General features: G+C 58.1%; 1 protein-coding gene across 4 annotated transcripts in view; it reads left to right on the forward strand.

Annotated features, from left to right (window-relative positions):
* Window positions 1-15232, forward strand: part of COL18A1 (collagen type XVIII alpha 1 chain) — a 42953-nt gene that overhangs the window by 26300 nt on the left and 1421 nt on the right. For 3 of the 4 annotated variants that reach the window (XM_071746960.1, XM_071746957.1, XM_071746958.1), the window contains 40 exons: window positions 2420-2964; window positions 6274-6354; window positions 6450-6509; window positions 6688-6826; window positions 6930-7033; window positions 7122-7148; window positions 7234-7404; window positions 7489-7515; window positions 7604-7666; window positions 7764-7850; window positions 8004-8057; window positions 8132-8281; window positions 8438-8491; window positions 8688-8732; window positions 9237-9377; window positions 9472-9543; window positions 9658-9684; window positions 9794-9838; window positions 9984-10046; window positions 10346-10381; window positions 10453-10542; window positions 10701-10730; window positions 10841-10867; window positions 11218-11280; window positions 11427-11501; window positions 11597-11632; window positions 11733-11786; window positions 11987-12061; window positions 12275-12346; window positions 12551-12593; window positions 12727-12789; window positions 12869-12912; window positions 13024-13146; window positions 13233-13377; window positions 13496-13569; window positions 13660-13788; window positions 13955-13990; window positions 14271-14531; window positions 14615-14812; window positions 15025-15140. In XM_071746960.1, coding sequence (XP_071603061.1) covers window positions 2420-2964; window positions 6274-6354; window positions 6450-6509; window positions 6688-6826; window positions 6930-7033; window positions 7122-7148; window positions 7234-7404; window positions 7489-7515; window positions 7604-7666; window positions 7764-7850; window positions 8004-8057; window positions 8132-8281; window positions 8438-8491; window positions 8688-8732; window positions 9237-9377; window positions 9472-9543; window positions 9658-9684; window positions 9794-9838; window positions 9984-10046; window positions 10346-10381; window positions 10453-10542; window positions 10701-10730; window positions 10841-10867; window positions 11218-11280; window positions 11427-11501; window positions 11597-11632; window positions 11733-11786; window positions 11987-12061; window positions 12275-12346; window positions 12551-12593; window positions 12727-12789; window positions 12869-12912; window positions 13024-13146; window positions 13233-13377; window positions 13496-13569; window positions 13660-13788; window positions 13955-13990; window positions 14271-14531; window positions 14615-14812; window positions 15025-15140 — 3745 coding nt within the window. The remainder of the gene's footprint in view (window positions 1-2419; window positions 2965-6273; window positions 6355-6449; window positions 6510-6687; window positions 6827-6929; window positions 7034-7121; window positions 7149-7233; window positions 7405-7488; window positions 7516-7603; window positions 7667-7763; window positions 7851-8003; window positions 8058-8131; window positions 8282-8437; window positions 8492-8687; window positions 8733-9236; window positions 9378-9471; window positions 9544-9657; window positions 9685-9793; window positions 9839-9983; window positions 10047-10345; window positions 10382-10452; window positions 10543-10700; window positions 10731-10840; window positions 10868-11217; window positions 11281-11426; window positions 11502-11596; window positions 11633-11732; window positions 11787-11986; window positions 12062-12274; window positions 12347-12550; window positions 12594-12726; window positions 12790-12868; window positions 12913-13023; window positions 13147-13232; window positions 13378-13495; window positions 13570-13659; window positions 13789-13954; window positions 13991-14270; window positions 14532-14614; window positions 14813-15024; window positions 15141-15232) is intronic. The other variant, XM_071746959.1, reaches the window with a different exon arrangement.

The raw sequence follows: 15232 nt of genomic DNA on the forward strand, positions 1-15232 counted from the left end.
TTCTCAGGCCCCATCTGGCTTTTCAGCCCTGGTCTCTGCTTTGCCTTGTGGGTTGCATAGGGGAAAGATGTGTCTCCATCTGTTTTGGGAAGAGCTGGCATCCAGCTCCCACCCCAGATTCAGGGGTGAGCGGCATGTTTGGAGAGGAGGGATGATCCCAGAGCCTGCTGAACTGCAAAGGGGAGTGTGGTTGAAAACTGCATTGCTGACAAAAGCCTCTTTCATGTTGTCCTCTGTCCCCCCAGGCCCCTGAGGGCAGACAATGCCATGTCTGGCTGCAGAAACTACATCACTGTTTTTTACATCCATGCAGCCCCCCAGGAGGAAGCTCTGGTTTCCTCTTCCCTTAAAGCTGCTGCAGATATGTCTGCCTCCAGCCTGAGATAAGCTCCATCCCTGCATCCTGGTGTTCACAGTCAGCTTGGCCATGGCCATGTGCTGCAGGGTGGCTGGCATGGTGGGGGATGGGGCATCTTGGAGTGAGCTCGTGGGTTGCCTGAGCATGGGGTGTCTCAAAGGAACAATATTTTCAACTGAGAGAGTTGTCAGGCTCTGGCACAGGCTGCCCGGGGAAGTAGTGGAGTCATCATCCCTGAAGGTGTTCAAAAGACATGGAGATGTGGCACTTCAGGACATGGTTTAGTTGGCATGGTGGTGTTGGGTTGCTGGTTGGACTTGATGATCTCAGAGGTCTTTTCCAACCTGAATGCTTCTGTTATTCTAAGGGTGGGTCCCAGGCTGGACCTTGCTGAAGGTCTGAGGGAGCCCTGCTCACTCATCCCCTCATGTTTCATGTAGGGCTGCACACACCTAGATGTGAAAAGGTGATGGACTCCAGGATTCAGCAGTTCCTGCAGCTGGAGAGGCAGAGGGGCTGCCCTGAGTCCTTGCCCTCTGAGTTGGATGGAGATGCCCCATCTGCCCAGTCCCAGTGCAGGGCAGATGACAGGGTTAGGGCTAGTGCAAGAGTGGGTTGGAGGTTCCCTCCCAGCTGGGTCCTCAGTTTTGGGGTGCCAAGCTTGGGAGAGACGGGGAGCAGGGTGGCACGGAGTTGGTTCAGAGCAGCAGGCTCAGGAGGGAAGCAATGGGTCGGGGGGTTGGCAGAGAGAAAACTTGCCCCAAACTCTAATGGGTGGCATGTCTGACATCTCCTCTGCCTGGGTCCTGTTATGGGGCTGCCAGTGGGGTTCAGCAGTGGGGGGAGGATGGGGGTGTTCCACACACACAAGTACCCCCGGACTTTGGAAGCATCGCCCTGGTTTTCATGTCCTCCCACTATTTGAAGAGACGTGTTTTCCTTCCAGGCTGGGCTGACTTTTTTTTTTTTTTTCCTTTTTTTCTTTTTTCCTCTTTATTTATTTTAATTTTTAAAGAGCTCTGAAGGACAATGCCTGGCTTTAGAGCAGGATGGAGATCCCAGGCTGGCTCACCTCTGATTCCTCCCACCATTGCTCAGCTGAAATGGATGCTCAGCTCAGGGATGGAAATGGGGACATTGGATTATCTCAGCTTCTGCTGAGCTTAGGATGGGGCCAAAATCAGCAGTGAGCATCTGCTCTTAGTGTGAAGCCCTCCGCTGTTTTGGAACTGGGTGGTTGGGTTTCCTCACTCCCAGGAATCATAGGGTTAAAAAGCACCCGTCGAGTTGGCACCAGCCCCGAGCAGTTGACATAGGAGAGGAGGAATCCAGCGCCCGGTGTGTGGGCGATGAGGATGTGCCTGCTGCCAAAACAACAGGAGCTGGCTTACAGAGAGCCAGCTCGCCTCGGCCAGATGTTCAGCTGCGTTGGGTAGGAGAGACCGTCCCAGCAGAACTTCCCCCTGTGCCTGGAGACAAAGGAGTGAGGAAAAGGGATGAGCTCTAAATTGAGATCATCTGGGAAGCTGATGGGGTGCATCAGCTCAAGTCCTGTTCCCAGGGTGTTGCGAGGGGATGGTTCTGATTTAGTCCCAGCTGGGGTGACCCTGTGAGCTTGTCCCAGGATGACATGAGGGGTCACCGTGACCCCAGAGCACAGGGTACAGATGGAACACACTTCCCCACGGCTCTGTAGTTGTTGAGCATCCTGGTGCTCCAGCAGCATCCCCCACTGCCTGCATGGGCATGTTGCTGCCGTGGGTAAAAACCTTTTGGGTTTATCCCATCTTAAGGATGTCCCAGCTGCTGTTGGAGGTCCAGGAGCAGGGAATGGTTTGCATTTTGGAAAGCACATCTGGGAACAGCTCAAGGAGTACTGCTGCCTTGGCCAGCCCTCAGCCTGAAGGAAAATCTAGAGCACTGAGGATGTTGAGCAGAGGGAGCTACTGAAGAGCAGCATTCAGGGAGGCATGGCCTGTGGTGTGTCCCCAGGGTGCTTTGCTGAGAGGAACCATCTTCAGCGGGCCAGTTTTGACCCTCCCCTTTCTCTTCGTCTTGCAGAGAACCTGAGCACTGAGGTCAGCCTGCTGGAGCTGATTGGAGACCCCCCGCCAGAGGAGATCCTCAAGATTTATGGCCCTGACAACAACCCTGGATATGTCTTCGGCCCCAATGCCAACACAGGCCAGGTGGCCCGGTACCACCTGCCAAGCCCTTTCTACCGGGACTTTTCCCTTCTGTTCCACATCCAGCCCACCACCCCCCGGGCCGGAGTGCTCTTTGCTGTCACGGACTCCTCTCAGAGCATCATCTATGTGGGTGTCAAGCTCTCGGAGCTGCGGGCGGGCAAGCAGAGGATCATCTTCTACTACACAGAGCCAGGATCCCCGAGCTCATACGCAGCAGCCACCTTCACCGTGCCCACCTTGCTCAACCAGTGGACACGCTTTGCCATCAGCGTGGAGGAGGATGAAGTCGTGCTCTACCTGGACTGTGAGGAGCACGAGCGAGTCAGATTCGAGCGCTCCCCAGACGAGATGGAGCTGCAAGAGGGCTCTGGGCTCTTTGTTGCTCAGGCTGGAGGGGCTGACCCAGATAAATACCAGGTAAGGCCTCAGGTTTCCCCCAGGAGTATCCTCAGGAAGCCTGAGTGAGGCTTGGAGGGATGTGACACCAGCCTGTGCTTGTTGAACCAACCTCTTTGCTGAGAAGGCAAACCAGTGGGCATGCTCTGTGTGTGTCCCTGCAGAAGGAGACACATGAGGAAGGGGAAAAGGTGGCTTGAGATGCTACCAATGTTATTATTTTAGAATCATAGATTCATAGAACAGTTTGCTTTAGAAGGTACCGTAAAGATCAAGTTTCAATGCCCCTGCCACAGGCAGGGACATCTCCCACTAGACCAGGTTGTTCCAAACCCCATCCAACCTGGTCCTGAACACTTGCTGGGATGGGGCAGTCACAACTTCTCTGGGCAACTTGTGCCAAGTTCTCACTAAAGCAAAGTTCTCAAAGTGGGCTGACAGGAGCAGATGGGGTTGTGCAACAGCAGTCACTGTTTCCTGTACCTTTTCCAGCAAACTCTCAGAGCCGCTTCCAATCTTCCCATTGTTAAAAATACACAACTCCATTGGTAGAGGAGCTGGTTTGCCTGGAAAATATCTCTTGTAGCTGGAAAAAATGCTTAGGGTGGAGCATATCTTTGTTGGCTGAAGCTGGGCAGTATCTGCAGGAAGACTTTGGAGAGCAAGGAGAGAAGGTGATAGCTCAGCCCTTGATTTGAGTGTGACATGTTCTAGATAAGGATTATGGAACGTGTGAGGAAAATGTGCAGCTGACATGGAAATGCTGTGCTTGAGGAGAAGAAAGCTGAGGATTGCACCATCAGTTTTCTCCTGGCTTGAGTGTGGTTTGCCCAGCAACAGAGGCTCTGCTGAGGGGAGCGATGCTGTTCCCAGGGAGCTTTGCAAAGCACTTTTCTGAGCTTAAACTTCATCTTGCCTAATGAGCAGCAGTACTGCAGTCCCAGTTGAATGGCTTCAGGCAGGGAAAGCTCCCCTAGGAAGGGATTAATGATTGATGGGCTAGGGACTGGTTTGCACTGGGATTTGGGCTGGCCTGTTGAGGTCTCAAGAGCAACTTTTTGCTCTTGAAGAGCCATTTTTTGCTCTTGAATTTCTGGGAGCACCAAGTCATGGATGTGGAGCAACACCTCTCTCCAACTGGAAAGGCTTTGGCACCATTTGGAGGCACCATTTGGAGGGCAAAGCAGCAGCCCAGAGCAGAGGGAAGCATTTTCTGCCTTTCTAGCAGGTGATGTTCCTCAGCTTGCCAACCACCTGATCCCACCACCCGCCCCCGGTTTTCCCAGAGGGAATAGATGGCCATGGAGAGAAAGAGGCTGGATGAGAGAGGAGTGAGGGGCGTGGGCTTGGACGTCTCCTTGGCATCTGACTTCCTCGTGGTGTTCCCACCACTGAGCAGCCCTGGCTGGCTTTCTGTGGAACTAACGGGGGCATCGAGCCGATTAAAACCTGGCCCTGGGTCAAGCCGCAAGATGAGCTGTTTGCTGGCAGCTGGAGGGCTGGTGGTGGGGTCTCAGCTGGCATCTGGGCTTCTCCCAGATTTTTTTGTGTCAATGGCATGAAAGCTGGAGGGTCAAAACCTGCAGGTCGAACAGAAGCCCCTGGAAGAGCAGGTCCCAAGGGAATTACTGTGAATGGGGTCTCAGCTGGGGGGTAGGCAGGAGGGTTGGGTTGCTGCTGGATGCATGGCAAGACCCATGGTACTGGTCAAAAGGGCCCTTAAAAACATCCCTTGTGGGGATGCCTTAGGTCAGGGCTGGAACTGGATTGTTTCTCATGCCTCTGGCAAGCCTCAGAGGCAGGAAGGTCCCAGGGCCAGGAAGGCTGGGCTGGAATGTTGCACTTATTAAAGCCTGGGCTTGCTGCTGGTGCTCAGTGGGGAGGAAGATGTCTCTGGATGGCCACCAGAACGAGCAGGTGATGGAGGTCACAAGCCACCTGGGAGGCATTTGCATAGGGGAAAGATTTATATATATATATAAAATATATATTATATATAAACACAATATTTTTATAGTATATTATATTTATAGTCTCATAAATACTATGTATTTATAGTATACCCTATTTATTCGGTATAATATATAATTATCATATATTCAAATTATAATGTCCTAGCCAGGCTGGCTGAACTGCTAGTGCCCTTGATTCTTGTTTTCTTAAACCCCTTGTGTTTCTGGAGTGCAGCTCCCTTTCCTGAGTGTGGGGCGCTGTGCTTTCAAGCAAGCCCAAATATTATTTTAGGTGTCTCACCAGGAGAATAGACTCACAGTGGGAGGTATCTGCTCTCTCCAAGCTCACTCCCCAGCGTGGTCCCCAGCACCTCCCTGCCAGGATCAGAGGGATGCTCAGCATCCAATCCCTGCAGCATCCTGTCCCATGTCCCATCACAGCAGAAAGGACCTGGACTGGGCTCTGAAATGCTCCAGGTGACTCCACTTGCCATGGGATCCTGTTAGCCCTGGACACAACGTCCCTGGACAATACAGGAATGCTGCTTTCCTGGGAAGTGCAGGTAGCTGCTAGGGGGCTTTGTCTGGAGAAGGCATCCTTAAGAAGGATTTTGGGCCAGTTTCTTGGATAAAGAAGTGGATTGGATGTGCATAGTGCTTGCAAAACCCAAATCAGTGGTAAGGAAGTGCAGACTAGCCTAAGGAATACAAAGCTGGAGCTACAGCAGTGAACTGTGGCCAGCCTTGGGGACGAGAGGCCATCTGTGGCTGGGGAGCATTCTGGGGACTGGGAATGAAGAGCATGGCCAAAATGTTGCTGTCTGGATGGGCTGATCGCAGCCACCACCTCTTTCCAGTCCTGCCAGTGCTGGAGCCAACACAGGGCTTTTCCTGTGTCTCACTGAGCCACGCTGGCAGTGGCAAGGTTGGTACCTCTGTGCTGACAGGGGTGCTTGGATGGAAACCAGTCTCCATGCCAGGGAAATGAGCCTGATGGACATGGGGCACTCAGGAACACTGGGTGTGTGGCAGGTCATGTCATAATATCAATCTTAGATTGGATATTAGATGATCAGACATTGGAACAGGCTCCCCAGGACAATGGTCGAGTCACCATTCCTGAAGGTGTTCAAAAAATGTGTGGATGTGGCACTTCAGGGCATAGTTTAGTTGGCATGGTGCTGTTAGGCTGCAGGTTGGACCTGATGATCTTAATGTCTTTTCCAACCTTAGCAATTCTATAATTCTATATGTGGTACAGTTCTATCCTTGGCACACATCCACCCTTGACTCATGTCTGCCTGTGGCACATGTCCATCCATGACATGTGTCCACCCGTGGCACTGTCCATCCGTGGCAGCCTGTGGTTTCCTTCCAGGGGGTGATTGCTGATTTGAAGCTGCGAGGGGACCCACGGGCAGCTGAGCGTCAGTGTGAGGAGGAGGAGGATGACCCAGAGGTGAGTGCTGGTGGCCTGGCTGAGGCAGGGGGCTATAGGGGCTGCTGTCCCCTACCCCCAGCTCACCCCTTGCCCCTTCTCCCCGGCAAATACAGGTCTCGGGAGACTTCGGCAGTGGGGCTGAAGGGGTCCATGTACCCCCAGGGAAAGGCGTGGTGAGTTGGCATTCATGGGGTGTTGTAGGACACCAAGATTTTAGGGATGAGGTGGGCTGGGTGCCCCTCAACCCCTGGCTGAGGTCCCAAGATGCTCAGTGGGATCCCGGTGCCTGTCCCTTTTGAGAAGGCACCAGGAAGTGAATGGTGCCAGGGTGTCTCCTCATTGTTGGCACAGGGTGTCCCTGGGCTGGTGGATGCTGTCCCGGTCACCTCTCCCCCTGTGGCAGCAGGGGGAGGCCCAAAGAGCAGTGGAGGTTCTCCACAGCAAGCTGAGAGGACTGGAGCAGAGGGGACACTGCAGGTCTCCATGGGAGGTAATTCCAGTATCCCCTTCCTCACCATGCTGGCCTGCCCTAGGACACACTGGGAAGGCTGGATGTCCCTGAGCACAACAATGTCCCTTTTCCCTTCCTGCAGGCACTGGCCCCAAAGGCGAAAAGGGGGAGAAGGGTGAGCCTGGCCTGAAAGGGGACTCAGGGACAGGCAGCATCACGGGGACAGGCAGTGTCAAGGGTGAAAAGGTGGGTGAGTGTGGGAATCCCAGGGGCTCAAAGGTGCCACCAATGTGTCCACATTTGACACCCGCTCCTCTTTGTTTCTGTCCCACAGGGGGAGAAAGGAGAACTGGGTGTTAAGGTGAGCATCACCAGAGGAGCTGGGACAAAGCCACCTGGGCTGCAGCCCCTGTGGGCATACTACTCATCCCTGCTTCCCCCCCCAGGGCAGTGCTGGCTTTGGCTACCCTGGCTCCAAAGGCCAGAAAGGGGAGCCAGGTGACCCCGGCCTCCCAGGGACCCTCTTGCGGCACGCTGATGGCTCGGTGGTGGAGCAGGTCACTGGGCCCCCGGGGCCACCAGGGAAAGATGGAGACCCCGGCAGGGATGGAGAGCCTGTGAGTCAAGCTTCCCAGTCCTTAGGGATCCCCTCTCCCCCACCCCTGCCCACATGCTGACCTTTACCTTTCTGCCACCCCCAGGGCGATCCCGGTGAGGATGGCAAACCTGTAAGTGGGGTGAGGTGGGGTGGTGGGGTGATGGGTGCCTGCTGCCCCCTTGTCTTGCCACCTGCTGATCCCCCACCCTCCTTTGCAGGGCGATATGGGGCCCCAGGGATTCCCTGGGACACCAGGAGAGCCTGGGCAAAAGGGGGAGAAGGTGAGTGCCAGTGCCAGGGGCACACGCTGCTGCCCCCCTCTTCCTCCTGCTGTCAGCTGGGCTGCTCTCCCAACCCACTCTCTCTCCTCTGTTCCAGGGTGAGCCAGGTGTGGGGCCAAGAGGACCCCCTGGACCACCTGGTCCCCCTGGACCACCAGGACCCTCATCCAAGCATGACAAGTTGGTGGGTGCCCCGTGGGATACAGGGCTTCTTGGGAGGGAGGGGGGCGGGGAGGATCAGGATGCTGCTGCCAGCTCCTGGGGAATATTCCTGTGCCACTGGGCATCCCAACCCTGTCCATGTGTCCCTGACATTGCACTCGTGCTTCTCCCCTAGACCTTCATTGACATGGAGGGCTCTGGCTTTGGTGGAGACTCTGACAGCCTGCGGGTGAGTGCAGATCCCCCCTCACCAGCAGGGAACCAGGGGACATGCTCAGCTGTCATCCCCTCCTACTCTTCTAGGGTCCACGGGGACCACCTGGTCCTCCAGGGCCACCTGGCGTTCCTGGTTTGCCAGGGGAACCAGGACGCTTTGGGATGAACCACACAGACCTTCTGGGACCACCAGGGCCGCCGGGCAAGGACGGGCCCCATGGGCCCCCAGGGCCAGTGGTAGGTGTATGGGGTGACATGGGGACCCATCCCAGGGCCACCACAGGTGCTGGGGCTGTAACAGCTCCCAGTGGTGGTGGTGGGCTCAGTGCCCATCAGCCCCTCGGGTTTTCCCTGTGCTGGAGTCAGCTCCAGGGTCTCTTGCATGGTCCTCAGGGTCCTCCTGGAAGAGATGGGGCAGTGGGGCAGCCGGGACCCAAAGGAGAGCGGGTGAGTGTCCCTGGTCATTTGGGAGTATGTCACAGGTCCCCCATGGGGCAGCTGGCACCCCCATGGTTGGCTGCAGCTGCCCCTTGGTCCCCTGACACATCTCTGGGAGGTCTCAGCTCCCTCCATCCCTGGGCTGGAGCGCATCAGTCTGCTCCTGGAGCAAGGCAGCTTCTTCACACCTTCTTCTCCTTCCCAGGGTGATGTGGGAGACCTTGGCCTCCCTGGTGCACCAGGACCCAAGGTACTGTGCCTGTGGTGGGTTTTTTGGGGTGGAGGGTGGGAGTCCCATATGAATGGTAGCTTGGAGGCAGTGCCACGAGTGGGGTTGCCCATGTCCTAGTCCTGGAGCTGGGAGGGAGATGCTGGTATTTGGGTTCTTTCCAGAGCAGAGCAGAGCAGTGCCACAGCTCAGGGAGTGTGGAACATGCAAAACCAGCGAAAAATAATCACGTTTATGGTTCTAGATGAGCCTCTGGTGGCAACTGTGGATATTGCATGGGGAGTCGGGGCTGTCCAAGGACAGCTAGGACAGAGGATGCCTGAGCTGGGCAGTGCCCCTTCCTGCAAAGCCCCTCTGCCCCAGAGACAGGGGAGCATGTGTGCCAGAGGGGATGAGCTGCTTCCCACTTTCAGGCTTCAGGCAGGGACCAGGTCCCATTGCCACCTCACACCCCACCCCACCCCTTTTTTTTTCTTTTTCTTTTCTTTTAATTTTTTTTTCTTTTTTTTCTTGTCCCCTTTGCAGGGCAGCAAAGGAGAAATGGGACCAACAGGACCGCCAGGAGAAACAGGGTTAGCTGGTCTTCCAGGACCCATGGGACCCCGAGGGCCACCAGGCCCTCCCGGCCCCCCAGGACCACCAGGGCCGGGCTACGAGGCTGGATTTGTAAGTGCTCTCACCTCATCGACAGAGGCTGGAGGGTGGGATGGGCTGGAGTGAGGACAAACATGGCTCAGCCCCTTCTTCCCCCACTTCCCAGGGTGACATGGAGGGCTCAGGGCTGCCCTTCTCTGCCAGCTCCCCTGGACCACGTGGACCTGAAGGACCACAGGTAGCTCTGCTCCTGCCCTTCCCTCCCTTCCATCCTGGGCTCCCCTGGGCATTCCTTGCCATTGTGTGCCCTGCTATCACCCCACTCTTATAGCTACCTTCTTGTTGCTTGCAGGGGGTGCCAGGACTGCCAGGAATGAAGGTGAGGAGCCCATTCAACCTCTTCCCCTCCTTTTGCTGGTTCCATCTATGGAGGGTGCTCCTGGGCAGCCTGCAGAGATGCTCCTGCTCTGACAGTTCTTTCCTTGCAGGGGGAGGTTGGCATCCCTGGGCAACCTGGCATGCTAGGACCAAAGGTAGGAGCTCTGGGAGATTGGGATGGGCTGGGTGCCAACCTCTGAGGTTTGCAGGGCACTGAGCAGGACCCCTGAACTCTCCAGTGTGGGGCTGTTGGGGGGATGCTCCCTCCTGCATCTCACCCTTTCCCACCTGTCCTGGCAGGGGGATGCTGGTGTTCCTGGTGTGGATGGCCGCCCTGGCCTGGAGGGCTTCCCTGGACCACAGGTAGGAGCATCAAGCCCCCCTTACCCAAATTCCCTCCCTTACTCCACACGGGGCACTCCTGGGTGCTCCAAGGCCACTTGCAGTAGTTCCATACTCAGCAGCCAAAATCCAACACTCCCCGGGTGCCATGGCTGTTCCCTCACTCTGGCACCGAAGTCACTGCATGCTGGAGTGCCCACACTGGGTGGCCTGGGAGGGGGTGGCTGGGGGACCCTGCAGGAAAGGTTTGTTTGAGAGCCAGGGTCTGGCCATGAGTGATGCCAAGTGGGATGCTCACCCCTGCCTGCTTCTCCTTCCAGGGACCCAAAGGTGACAGAGGCAGCCCTGGTGAGAAGGTAGGTGCCACCAGGCTGGGGATGAGGAGCAGCCAGTGGTGGCCCTGAGGCTGATGGCTTTTGTCTTCCAGGGTGAGCGAGGTCAAGATGGAGTGGGGCTGCCAGGCCCCCCTGGTCCACCAGGTCCCCCTGGGCAGGTCATTGCTGTCTCCAGTGAAGATGTGAGTGATTGTTTCCTGGCTCCAGTGCAGCTGGGGGAGCTAAAATTCAGGGGCAGGGAAGGGGTCTGTGAAGGGGGATTGAGGCAGATGTCTGCTGGAGTTCTGACTTCCACAGAGCAAAGATGGGGGTAAAAATCCTGTTTTATCTTTTTTTCTAGAAGTCTTTGGTGGCTTTGCCTGGTCCAGAGGTAGGTGCCCCTATGCCATCCATGCCCAACCCTTGTCTGTACTGTGAGGGCACTTGGTTTCTTGGAAAGAGGGAGTTTGCTCTTAGAAGCATCTCTGTTTCTCTCCACAGGGCAGACCAGGTCACGCTGGCTTCCCGGTAAGTCGGTGGCAGGGCTGGGGACCACAGGGCAGGCCCTGGTGAAAGCTCTGGGTACTCTTTGATGGAACATCTTGCCATTCTGCCATACTTTGTTACAGCAGTGCCATGGTGGTGGTGATGAAGGGTGGGTTTGGGAGGGTTGATGGGTCAGGGCTGACACCTGTAGGGTCTGGTGGTTTGGGGCCCCCTCCCCTGAAGTATTGAAGGCCAGGTTGGATGGGCTTGGAGAAACCTGGTCTAGTGGAAGGAGACTCTGTCCTGGGTAGAGGGGGGAACTAGATGTGCTTAAAGGTCCCTTCCAGCCCATTCTGTGATACCTATTTCACTGGCTCTGCTTTTCCCTGCAGGGCCCAGTGGGACCAAAAGGAGACCGGGGATCATCAGGTCCCCAGGGGGCCCCAGGGTTGAAGGTAAATCCTCTGGGCTACCTCTGCTGCACGGGGTGCTCACACTCCCGGTCCTTCGCCCTGCCTGTGCCCTGGTAGGGGGTGCCAGCCCCATGGTGGGAGGGAGCCTGGTCCCTCCATCTTCCCTTGTGCCTCCTCCTCTCTTCCAGGGGGAGAAGGGGGAGCCTGGTGTCATTATCAGCCCCGATGGGACTGTGGTCACTGCGATGGTGAAAGGAGAAAAGGTGGGTGTGCTGTGGCAACGGAGGGCGTGTCCCTGTGGAAGGGGCACTGGGTGGGTGGTCCTGGTGGTGATGGCTTTTCCTTCTCTTGTCTGCAGGGGGAGCCGGGGCTGCGGGGACCGACGGGACCCTCGGTAAGTCACTGTCACCATCGTATCCCGTGGAAAGAGACAGGGGTGATCCAGGCAGAGGCAGAGTAGGGGTGTCCCCTTCCTCATCTTCTCTCTCTTCCAGGGTCCCCAAGGACGAGCAGGGATGAAGGGAGAGATCGGCTTTCCGGGCAGACCCGTAAGACCCGCTCCCGGTTTGTTTGTCCCTTCAACCATCACCTCCTCTGCTGCATCCCCCCCACCCCTTTTGCACCCCAAACCCCATCATGTCCCTGTGGTGCTGAGGGGTGGGGGGTGGTGCCAGAGGTGATGCTGGGCTGTCACCCTGGAGCTGGTGGGGAGATGGGGATGAGGCTCATCTGCACCACTGTCCCGCAGGGACGTCCCGGCATGAACGGACTGAAGGGTGAGAAGGGTGACCCTGCAGATGTCAGCAGCCTGCTGGCCTTGCGGGTGAGTGCTGCTGTGCCCCCCACCCCGGGCTACTGACCCAGCAGAGGGGGAGACACACACTGAGGGGCTCCTGGGGAACCCACATCCCTTTGGCAAATGGTGCATGCCTCCCTCTCCCAGGGACTGAGTGCCCCCCATGGCCCCACTGTGTTGTGTCCCCCCCCCCAATCCTGCTTTGCAGGACCCTGACACATGTTCTGCCCCCCCCTGCAGGGTCCCCCAGGACCCCCAGGTCCCCCAGGTCCCCCCGGACCACCTGGCAGCATAGTCTACGACAACAGCAATGTGAGTAACACCATGGTCACTTCCATGTGGGGGGGAGCTGGGGGGAACTAGGTCCCCCCAGTACCTCCCACCCAGACAGAGGGGATAGGGGACACTCTGGTGGCATCATTGCCACCAGGGCTGCCCCATGAGGCTGCCCTCACCCAGGTGAGGGTCTCCAAGGGTGCTGCTGGCTCTGCAGCCACTTCCTTTGCATCCCTGCAGGCCTTCAGTGACTCCAGCCATCCTGCACTGCCAGCTTTTCCCGGTACGGGGGTGTCTTTCTGCAGCCCCCTCAGGGGGGGAGATGCTCACAGAGTGGGGAGGGACCCCCTTTCCCTTTGAAGCTGGGGCTGAGATGCTGCAGTGCTGAGCTGGCATCTCTTGGCTGCTTCCCACAGGTTTTCCTCAGTTTCCAGGACAAAAGGGAGAGAAAGGTGATGTGGGACCACCAGGACCCCCAGGTGGGTGACCCCTCCCCGGGGACAGGGGGTGGTCTGTGCCCACCACGGCTCTCCTCTCCCCTCCTCTCCCTCTCCACAGGCCACTTCCCCTATGACCCAAGTCACTTTGGTGCCAGCCTGCGGGTAAGCCCTTTGCCATCCCCCTGTGTCTCACTCAGAGGGATGGCACCCAGCGCAGTTTGGGGTACCAGGGGGGGCCCTGGCCTCACCCTCTGAAACCCTGCCATCCCACAGGGTGGCAAGGGGGACCCAGGTCCCAAGGGTGAGAAGGGTGAGCCGGGCAGCACACCGCTCTACGGTCCCAGTGTCACCGGGATGCCGGGGCCTCCGGGGCCCCAGGGCTACCCCGGGCTGCCGGTGAGTACCCCACAGCACAGGGGGGGTGAGGGAGGGGGGACACGGCTGGGTGCTTTGCTCCAGGGATGCTCTCTCACCCTGCCTAGGGTCCCAAGGGGGACAGTATTGTTGGGCCACCTGGGCCTCCCGGACCTCAGGGGCCGCCTGGTATCGGATATGAGGGGCGACAGGGACCCCCCGGGCCTCCTGGGCCCCCCGGTCCACCCTCCTTCCCAGGTCCTCACAGACCAGGTGAGTACCTGTGTCCCCCACATCTCTCCCTGAAACCCCCACATCCCTCCGTCCCACCACTGCACCCCCCCTGTGCCCCATGCTGCAGCCCTCTCTATCTCCCCCTTCTTCCACCCAGCTATCAGCATCCCTGGCCCTCCTGGACCACCGGGACCCCCCGGACCACCAGGCACAAGTGGGACATCCTTAGGGGTGAGTTGGGGCTTTGGGCAGGGGGGGTGTGTGTGTGTCACCTTTGGGCTGGCTGGCTGAGCCCTGAACCCCTGCCGGGTGTTCCCACAGCTTCGTGCCCTGCCCACCTACCAGGCCATGCTGAGCGCCGCGCATGACATGCCCGAGGGTGCCCTCATCTTCCTCACTGAACGGCAAGAGCTCTACGTCCGCCTGCGGGGGGGCTTCCGACGGGTTCTGGTGAGTGGGGGGCGCAGGAGGGAGGACACCCCAAGTTGAGTTGCAAGTGGCATCACCCTGGGATTTTAGTGGCAACTTCTGGGGATGCTCGGGTGTCTCCCCTCAACCTTCGCATGAGGAAGAGGAGAAGGGGGTTGCTGGGATCTGATGTGCCATGTCCTTGCAGCTGGAGGAGCATAACCTGATCCCCAGCTCTGCTCTGGTGAGTCTCCTTTTGCCCATGCCCATCCTTATCTCCTGTCCCCATCTCCAACCATCCCCATGCCCAGCTGTCCCCATCCCCATCTCCGTCTCCGTCCCCGTCTCCGTCCCCATCTCTGTCTCCATCCCCGTCCCCGTCTCCGTCCCCGTCTCCGTCTCTGTCCCTGTCTCCGTCCCCATCCCTGTCCCCATCCCCAACCACCTCCATCCCCATCTCCAACCATCTCCATCCCTGCCTGAGGTAGCACCAACCCTCAGCCTGTATCTCTCTCCCTCCCCAGGACAACGAGGTGTATGATAAGCCCCCCAGTGTGCACTATGCTGGGCCTCAACCTCATGGACCCCTGCACTCCCTCCGCAACCACGGTCCCCCACCCACTGCCCGACCCTGGCGTGGGGACGAGGTGGTGGCCAACCAGCAACGCCTGCCTGAACAACCCCTGCTCCACCACCAGCACGAGCTTCTCAACAGCTACTACATCCACCGCCGGCCAGACCCAGCCCCTGTGGCTGCCCATGTGCACCAGGACTTCCAGCCTGCCGTGAGTGCAATCTCCTGGCCGAGGGGAGGTGAGGGTGGTAGCCAGAGCCGTGCCCCTCAAGCCTTCTTGTTCCCTCTTGGCAGCTTCACCTGGTGGCCCTGAACGCCCCGCTGAGTGGTGGCATGCGTGGCATCCGGGGCGCCGACTTCCAGTGCTTCCAGCAAGCCCGGCAGGTGGGGCTGGCCGGCACCTTCCGTGCTTTCCTCTCCTCCCGCCTGCAGGACCTCTACAGCATTGTCCGCAGGGCCGACCGTGCTGCCGTGCCCATCGTCAACCTCCGGGTACGTGTGTCTGAGTGTCCCCTTCCTGACACCCCAGGAGCTCCCAGGGATAAGGAGCATCCCCAAGCCCCCACCCATCTGCATACCAGTGACCACAGAGCATCCCCTCCTGGGGACATTTCTGATGCTGTGGGGGTGCAGGCAGGGCTGAGTGCCCCCATTCCCCATTTTTTTTTAACTCTCCCCCCCCTGTTTTCCCACCCCACCACCAGGATGAAGTGCTCTTCAATAACTGGGAAGCCCTTTTCACGGGCAGTGGGGCCCCGCTGCGAGCTGGCGCCCGCCTCCTCTCCTTCGACGGCCGGGATGTCCTGCGGGATGCGAACTGGTGAGTGGTGGGGATCAAAGGGAGATGGGGTCCAGATTGTGGCGATGGGGGGGGTGGGCAGTGGCAGCCCCCCCCTCCCACCTTCCTCCTTT

This window comes from Heliangelus exortis, chromosome 6 (assembly GCF_036169615.1).
Source record: "Heliangelus exortis chromosome 6, bHelExo1.hap1, whole genome shotgun sequence".
Taxonomy (NCBI): domain Eukaryota; kingdom Metazoa; phylum Chordata; class Aves; order Apodiformes; family Trochilidae; genus Heliangelus; species Heliangelus exortis.